Here is an 8976-nt window from a genome sequence, read left to right as displayed (position 1 = left end):
ATTTGAAATTACCCAGAATACCCCGGGGTCAGCTAGACGCCATATTGAAAATTACCCAGAAGACCCTGGGGAAGAGGTTGGGTATTTTGCATTGAAAGCACAAAGCATCCTGGGACTTTTTATCAATATGGCGTCGAGAGCGTGGGGAATATCAAACCAGACAAAAACTGTAGAAGAAAAAAAACAAGAGTTATTACAAAGATTACAGCAAAAAAAGAAAGAAAAAGACCAACAATCGCCACAGCCAGAACCAGCAAAATCAAACGAACATGCTGCGTCGAATTCGAGCATGTTCACTAACGACGGTAGCTTTCTTGCAAGATTCAAAGCTATGCAACAAAACACGAACAAAAATACGACACCCTCATCTCAGACAAGCAGTAACAATAGACCTGCACTCAGTATAAAAATGTCAACTTTGAGAAAGCCTACGACCCCAAAACCAACTACATCTAATCTTGGAGATGTGTTTGAGAAAGAAGACAACATTGATGGTAATTTGATTGATACTGCATAACTTTTACTTACTCATTTAACTTGATTAAGTAATAAGTTCTTATATTACTATATTTTATATCATGGTGTCTAGATACCCGACCTTCAGGGAACACTAGATTTTATAATTTCGTAAAAATTAGACAAATAAGTTTATATTCATCAATCCCCAATCATTGAGCTTACTAAAGAATTCAGGGCCCAATCCAAACTTACTTATTTGCATTTTTATTGTATTTACTGGCTCGTTCCATAGAAATTGAGGTGTGAAGCTCCATTGGCCCTTTATTCTTTAGTTGCTCCTCATTTAACATTGCAAAGAGCTAGGAAGCCGTTCTGGTGAACTCAGCCGTAATCATAATTTAGAGTGATTCGCAAAGTACATATAACAAGTAATGCAGGCGAAATAATAATGGAAAAAATGACCAAAAGTAAAACTAGTGATAACCTGCTTAATAACAACAGGCGATAATTAGTAAATAAATTTCTTCTGTCAGCTAGGATATTGCCAGAAAATACTGTATCAAATGATGAGAAATTGTACAAAAAAAAAACAGTTGGCTGAGAAGCAATTATTCAAGGGCAACTGTGAAATTTTAAGGACCATTTGATATACTGGAAATGTTATTTATTTCAGTTATATATTGCTTTGTCTTAATAAAACAAAATATCAAGTAATAAATCGTCTAAAAAAATTAATGAGGTGATTGTGTTAGTTCGTACCTATTTCATTTTTTGTCACTTTGTTATTTTTATTCCAGCTACAAGTTTTTGCTCTTATCTATTTTGAAAGAAATAGTATTTATTCGCCGATGTGTTGGAATGCAAGAACTTTGTCCTACAATTTCTTCAATGTTTTACGACCCAAGGGCAAAAGTGGCCAAATTTTCTGTATTTGATAGCACCTGTTGTTCTGGTTGTTTTGGCTAACATACGGCAGCATACTCTTCTATGCTGGCCTTGTCTTATGACTTGTGGGGTAATATCTAGTACTAAACTCCTATCGTTGTGTTTGTTTCATTAGTAAACTGTTCTCTGCTTGCTTTGTCTTATGACTTATGGGGTTATACTGTATCTAGTACTAAATTCCCATCGTTATGTTTGTTTGGTTGTTCTGGCTAGCAAACAGCAGTATACTGTTCTCTGCTGGCTTTGTCTTATGGCTTGTCATTAAGTTCCCCCTTCAGAAGTACAGACTCCTCGTCCACCTCCTCATGTGCTCATGGGCTCCAGCACGCCTGGACTACCATCTACCAGTAGAGATGGACCAAGTAACAGGTACTTTTAAATGACAGGATTTTATTTATGGAGCTATATCTGAGCAAATAGTGTTTTCAAGAGTTGTATACCTCAGAGAAGAAGCTGATGAGTCTTACCTGAGGGAAGAAATATACAGTTCATAAGCTCTGTTGGATCTGAGGGAAGTCATCTTTGGGAAGAATTTGATATCCCAGGGTGGGATATCTGAGTGTAGTCCCTTTATATCCCAGGAAAGAGTAAGATCAGCTCAGTTTGATCTGAGGGGAGTCCACCTGGGGATAGCAGTTTTAAGAACTGTATATTCTTAGCCCGTTCCATAGATAAAAGTGTGCAGTGCCGGTATGAAAGGGGGAAAGTTTGATTAGCCAACTTCACTCAGTGTACTCTCAAAAATATAATCATCAAATATGATGTTCGCGCCTTGCAGGAAAAAAATTACCAAAAATAAACATGATCTATTTTGAATAAAATAGTATTCATTTTTTTTAGCTGTCACGGTAACACAGCAAATAACCCCTATTTCTTTGTCAATGTTTTTGACCTACAATAACTTTTTCAAGAATTTTTTTAATGTTTTATTTACTATGAAAATATCATCATCAAATATGATATTCTGGCCTTGCCCCCTTTCGTACCCATAAGGCACCACACACTCTTTTCCATGGAACAGGCTATGGGAAGGGGAAGATCTATACAAGTCACCTGTCAACTTAAATCTAATCTAAACTCATCTTGTTATTGTGTCCCTGTAGTGCAAACCCCTCTGGCTCTGTTGAGAGAAAAAGAAAACGAAAAAGCCGCTGGGGAGAAACAACTGAACGTGGATCTTCTGCTGCTAAATCACCAGCACCTCTCAAAGTTCTGGACCCTGCAGCAATAGAGGCAGCAAGAATTGCGGCATCTTTGGCACTAGAGCACAGTATCGGTATGAGTCAGGAGGAGATTAACGAGAGAGAAAGGCAGAGAAAAGAACAAGAAGAGGTAATGAACTTGGAGTGAAGGAAGATGGAGACTGCAAATAAGATAAGCAGAGCTTATTACTTACTGTCGAATTCATTGTATCGCAACGCAGCATTTTCAAAACATCGATTTGTTTTTGTCGTTTGGGATTTTCTGTTCCACCAGTCAAGTTATTCTTAGCCAATCAGATTCTTGCCATCTCTCGCCTAGTGCAGTTGCCTGGCTTTCTGTCGCGACTTGTCTGCTTTCTGTCTGATTTTCGTCCAGAGGATAGCCAGGAAAGTGCACAAAGCAAGACTTTGATTAGCTCAGAATGGTTTTTCTGACAGAACAGAAAACCAAAACAAATCGTGGTTTGAAAACGGGGGTCGCAATACAACGGATTCGACAGTAAGAGTAGGTGTTGCCTATTTACCGAAACAAAAAAAAACAACCACAGTACCGCTCTCGGACATATGTTCGCGAAATTCGCGAACGGCGTTAGCGAACAGCCGGGACAAACCGTTTGACAAACGGGAACTCGTACCGTGTAACGGAAGACTTACTGATACTCACTTAAAATACATACATGAGTTCTGAAAGCGATTCAAATAAATTGTTCATGTAAAAGTCAGCTGAGAGCTATGGTTATCGTTAAAATCAGAAACAACAAATTCAGTTATAGTCTTATATGCCTTCAGTTTAATTATTTGTAGACAAGACACTTTCAAGTTTGAGAAATAAAGACGATTAAGATAGCGGATGAAAGCCAAAGCATGCGAAGGATTCGATCGTGGATTTACGAGGGCAGACACAGGCAAAAAAGTTAGTTAGTTCATCCTCAAAAGCTTGCCTCGAAGAGGGAAGGAATGTCTATCGCTTGATATTCTTTGAAGATTGTGGAATGTGACAACTGCTAGTGAATACTTTTGAGCAGTGGGAAGCCATTTCTTTAACAAATACTTGTATTACACACAATGCCATGTCCAACAAGCGATCGGAATGCAGTCGCTTGATGTTCTTCAATGATTTTCGAATGTGTGAAAACTGCTAGCGAAGAATTTTGAAATTCTATTTGACAAATACTTGTTATAAACACGGGAGAAGGAATGCCGATCGCTTGATATCCTTCGAAGTCTTTGTCAAATAAATGGCTTCTCGCTGTTCTAGCTGTTATTAAGCCCTGGATCACACGTTACTGTTCGTCAAACCGTTTATTTTGCATCTGTTCGCGAATAGTCTATATGTTTGCAAATTTCGCGAAAGTTTCGCAAACAGTGTCCCTATGTTCGCGAGCGGTACTGTAATTAAAAGAAAAAATATAAGACCTTTTTTTAATAATTGAGTAAATCAGAACCCTGGGTATCAGAGCCTCCAGACTTATCTCCTCCAGTGATGCCCAGCCAAAATGCTGCCAAGAACGAAGCGAGGAGGCTCTGGGCGGGCAAATAGAAAATAGCAGCCCAGCACTTGGTCTGGCGAAAATAATATATTGGCCCAGTTTTACACCTTCTATACCACAGGCCCTTCTTTAAAGTACTTTGAGTCTGTTTTTGTCATATAATACATTTAGCTGTATTTTATGGATGCTGAGCTTTAAAAAAATATGTGGCCATATTACACAATTAACTGTTCAATAACCTCTATTTATACATGATTCAACCTAAGCCAGTATTTCTTTCTGTGTGTAATTTAATTCTACTGTTTGTGTATGAGCAGGGCTTCTGGAATTACACACTTCTGCGGAAGCGCATAATTTGGCTTTCTCCGCGTTATCCGCATAATCGACAAATTTCCGCGTAATTTGGCTAAATTTTGAAAGACAAAACATTTAAGTGCACAGCTGATGTGTTTTTTTAGGGTTCTTACCTCTATTTCTGGTAAAAAAGGCAGATATTCTTCGTAAGAGTGCAATATTTTGAACCGAATTCGAAAACAACAAATAAAATGACTAGGTGTTTTTTTGCTAAACTGCGAAGGCCTAGGACTAATAATAGAATACCATTTTTAATTGGCTGGTGGCTAGAGCCAATGGACACTCGCCTAAGATATTTTCATGCAAAAAATAAACTTTTTCAAGTTATTTCAAGCTTTCCTTCAGTACAAAATGTAGTTTAGGCATATCAGTTGATATTCCGTTTAAATTAGTGCATAATTAAGTAAAAAAATCCCGCAAAATTTTGATTTTTATAGAAAAATGTATTGCACAATCCTGCGTAATTTAGCATGTAATCATTAAATTTCTGCGTAAGTTAGCGCGTAATTGTGCAAAAAGTCCCACGTAATTTTGGTTTTTTTTCTGCGTAATTCCAGAAGCCCTGTATGAGTATTGTGTAGTTCCAGAAAATATCCATACCCCCGGAGGTATGACCCCCCATCCCTCTGGAATTTCCAACCCCCTGAAAAAAAATACAGTTACTGTTAAGGAAAAAGGGCATTTACCCCCCCCCCCCCTGGAAATTACTGGGTGTTTGAACCCCCCACCCCCTGGAATTTCCAATCCTCTCAAGGGGGAGGGGTATGGATATTTGGATATTTTCTGAAACTACTGTACACATTGATTGCTTTGAGTCATCGCATTCCTGTTTGCATCCTCTAGATTCAATCAGTCTATTTCCGCATCCTGGCTAAGAGGGCTGCAGCTAAAGCGGCAGCTAGTGCCAAAGCTAACAAGCCCAAGTATGAGTATGATTCTGATGAGGAGATCGATGAAGAAGGAACATGGGAGCACAAGAGGAGGAAGATGGAAATGTGGAAAACAGCTGGTGAGATATTATATGTTTGTCTCTTTAATTGGTTTCATGACAGATTAAAATTATCTCTTTCATAACATGTAACCATATCACCCAGGCTAATGTCAAGTTATATTTGTCCTGCTCCTCAAGGATGGGAAACCGCTTCTCACCATTGATGGTTAATTATTGCATTGAATGTAGCTATTTTAAAACAACAGGAAATTAGCTTTACTGGCCACCAAATAAGAGGGGACGTGGGTTTTGAGGTATTGCGATATTGGCCTCTTTTGTACGATATTGTAGTAAAAGAGCCAAGAACGGACAATGATGCAGTATTTCAAAACACTGCAAGATTCAAGATTTTGCTTTTTAAACAGCAGTATTGCGGTAAAAAATAAAATAATGTTGTGTTTATTAGTCCTGCAGTGTGCGGGATTTGACCATAGTACAGGATGATGAAACCTGAAAAAAGGTTGTGGTGTTTATTAGTCCTGCAGTGCGCGGGATTTGACCATAGTACAGGATAATGAAACCTGAAAAAAGGTTGGGGTGTTGTGCATGCTCTTTATAACCTCCTGTGCAGTTTGCAATATTTCCGAATTTTATGTGCTGCATTGCGGTAATTAGTCCCCCAAGGCTCCCCCCTAAATTACAATTTAATAAAATTCTTTTGAGTCATATAGTCAAGTTTTTTTCACAGAAAAAAAGTCCTGACCAATAAAAAGAAATATGTTTAAGTAATTTTCCATTTTGTTCTTCTCTCAGAGGAAGCGAAAAAACTCACAGAGCAGGCACAGGGCAAGCACCACATAGGTGACTTTCTTCCCCCTGATGAACTGAAGAAATTTATTGCCAAAGTAAAGCAAGTCAAGGGAGAGAAGGGTCTGGAGGACATCGACTTGTCAGACTATGCGGAGTTCAAGCTGACAGAGGACAACATTGGTTACCAGATGCTAAAAAAGGCTGGATGGGAAGAGGGGAAAGGTCTTGGTTCAAAAGGTCAAGGAATTACAGCACCTATTGACAAGTACGTACTGTAGTGTGTGAGAGTAGTAAGGAGAGCTCCTGAAGAGTAAGAAGCAGAGAACCTGAAGAGGGGGGAGGTATAGGTTCAAAAGGAGAATGAATTACAGTGCCTATTGACAAATGAATAGTACTCTGAGGTCCTGAGGAGGGGAGAGGTCTTGATTCAAAAAGGCAATGAATTACAACTCCTATTGAAGAGTGAGTATTTTCTTAATTTTTGAAATATTTCACAAATCACAGCTTTAGTCATGTGCTGTGAGCCTGTGCATGCACAGAAAAGTGTATAAGCTTGTGTGTGAACATGATTAATGACCCTCCAGCAAACAAAGAGTTATTGAACCTGATAACCTCTTGTTACTTTTGATTGATACAACATAGAGTGAACTTTGGCTCTGCTGTAACAATATCTATATAGATAAATAATTGGCATGGTGCTATGAAATAGTTTAGAGAACTTGGTTGCAATCATTCCCTTGATTACATTATAATTAATTATTTGATTGAAGGGGCCGTACTCCAGGGGAAATAGGTGGTCTGGGAGAGGCTCCTGTGGGAGAGATAGAAGAACAAGATGATGAGTTTGAGATGTACCGCAAGAGAATGATGCTAGCATACAAGTTCAGGCCAAACCCACTAGTGAGTATCTCTCTATCTATCCCCCCTCCCCCACCCCCCTTCTCAATGCCTCCATCCATCCCTATGCTTCTCTGCCCCTCCCTGTTCACCATTCTTCATACCCTCTACCACCCCCCTCCTCAATCTCCATTCTGCATGCTCCTCCATCCACACACTTCCCAATTACCTATTCTCTCTCATATAACAATATCCGACCTTCTGAATCCTGTGCAATTTGAACAGATTTGCTTTTTGTTTGTCTAATTGAAAATAGTGAAAAATATATCTGTTTACTTGTGATTTTTATCTTTCAGAATAACCCTCGTAGACCTTACTACTGATAGTCCAAAATGCAATGAAGAGAGGCATGACAACAAAGATACCATGGCAACCAAGAGATCATGGCAACCAATAGACTGTTGCAATGAGGAGACTGTGACAAAGAAGAGACCGTAACAATGAAGGGACCATGACAATATAGAGAACATGACAATAAAGAGACTTTGACAATTAAGAGACTTTGACAATAAAAACACAGTGACAATTAAGAGACTTTGACAATTAAGAGACCGTGACAATTAAGAGACTTTGACAATTAAGAGACAGTGACAATTAAGAGACTTTGACAATTAAGAGACCGTGACAATTAAGAGACTTTGACAATAAAAACACAGTGACAATTAAGAGACCATTGCAATGAAGAGACCATTGCAATGAAGAGACCATGACAATATAGAGACTGTGACAATTCAGACACTGTGATGATATAGATACCATGACAATAAAAGACTGTGACAGTGAAGAGACTATCGCAGAAGAAACAACTAAGCTGCCATTTTTTTCCTTGTACAACATTAAATTTTTAGTATGAGGGTCTTGTGTACACCTGCCCTGGGTGTAATACCTGTATTTTTTGGTTTGAGAACCTTAGACACCAAGGAAAGGCTGCTGAGTTGAAAATGAAAAATAAATGTAAATAGAAATTGTGTACTTGTGTTAAAGCAATTCATGCCTGTGCGTGGAATGTTATATTTTAAAGGGAAAAGTAGAGAAATGAAACTGAACAACTTATCCAAGGTCTCAAAGAAAAATAACTACTGGAGGCTTTCACATTGTACCCCCTGATTTTATTCTAGGGCTAAATTATAATGGTTTATGGAGCTTGCACCTTATAATAGATGAATCAGGGTAATGCACACTATGATGGGTCATCAGGGTAATACGCCCTATAATGGGTCATCATGGGAATACACCCTATAATGGGTCATCAGGTGAATACCCCCTATAATGGGTCATCAGGGGAATACGCCCTATAATGGGTCATCAGGGGGGTGCACCCTATAATGGGTCATCAGGGGAATACACCCTATAATGGGTCATCAGGGGATTACACCCTATAATGGGTCATCAGGGGAATACACCCTATAATGGGTCATCAGGGGAATACACCCTATAATGGGTCATCAGGGGAATACACCCTATAATGGGTCATCAGGGGAATACACCCTATAATGGGTCATCAGGGGAATATACCCTATAATGGGTCATCAGGGGAATACACCCTATAATGGGTCATCAGGGGAATACACCCTATAATGGGTCATCAGGGGATTACACCCTATAATGGGTCATCAGGGGAATACACCCTATAATGGGTCATCAGGGGAATACGCCCTATAATGGGTCATCAGGGGGGTGCACCCTATAATGGGTCATCAGGGGAATACACCCTATAATGGGTCATCAGGGGATTACACCCTATAATGGGTCATCAGGGGAATACACCCTATAATGGGTCATCAGAGAAATACACCCTATAATGGGTCATCAGGGGAATACACCCTATAATGGGTCATCAGGGGATTACACCCTATAATGGGTCATCAGGGGAATACACCCTATAATG

General features: G+C 39.2%; 1 protein-coding gene across 1 annotated transcript; it reads left to right on the top strand.

Annotated features, from left to right (window-relative positions):
- Positions 1-83: 83 nt before the first annotated feature.
- On the top strand, positions 84-8058 carry LOC5517819 (SURP and G-patch domain-containing protein 1). The gene is made up of 7 exons (XM_001637770.3): positions 84-494; positions 1671-1773; positions 2508-2736; positions 5294-5459; positions 6195-6456; positions 6962-7091; positions 7385-8058. Exons 1-7 carry the CDS (start codon positions 128-130, stop codon positions 7409-7411), a joined length of 1284 nt encoding a protein of 427 aa, XP_001637820.1. The 5' UTR covers positions 84-127; the 3' UTR covers positions 7412-8058.
- The last annotated feature ends 918 nt before the right edge of the window (positions 8059-8976 follow it).

The sequence above is a fragment of the Nematostella vectensis genome, chromosome 5, assembly GCF_932526225.1.
Source record: "Nematostella vectensis chromosome 5, jaNemVect1.1, whole genome shotgun sequence".
NCBI lineage: Eukaryota > Metazoa > Cnidaria > Anthozoa > Actiniaria > Edwardsiidae > Nematostella > Nematostella vectensis.
Note: the sequence above shows the minus strand (reverse complement) of the source record. Positions and strands in the feature narration are given on the sequence as shown.

Bases quoted from the DNA above. Each gene is read 5' to 3' on its own strand.
- LOC5517819 (XM_001637770.3), top strand. From the start codon at position 128: ATGGCGTCGAGAGCGTGGGGAATATCAAACCAGACAAAAACTGTAGAA. The intron at 2,737-5,293 runs GTAATGAACTTG...TGCATCCTCTAG, and splicing joins AGAGAAAAGAACAAGAAGAG to ATTCAATCAGTCTATTTCCG. The intron at 5,460-6,194 runs GTGAGATATTAT...TTCTTCTCTCAG, and splicing joins GGAAATGTGGAAAACAGCTG to AGGAAGCGAAAAAACTCACA.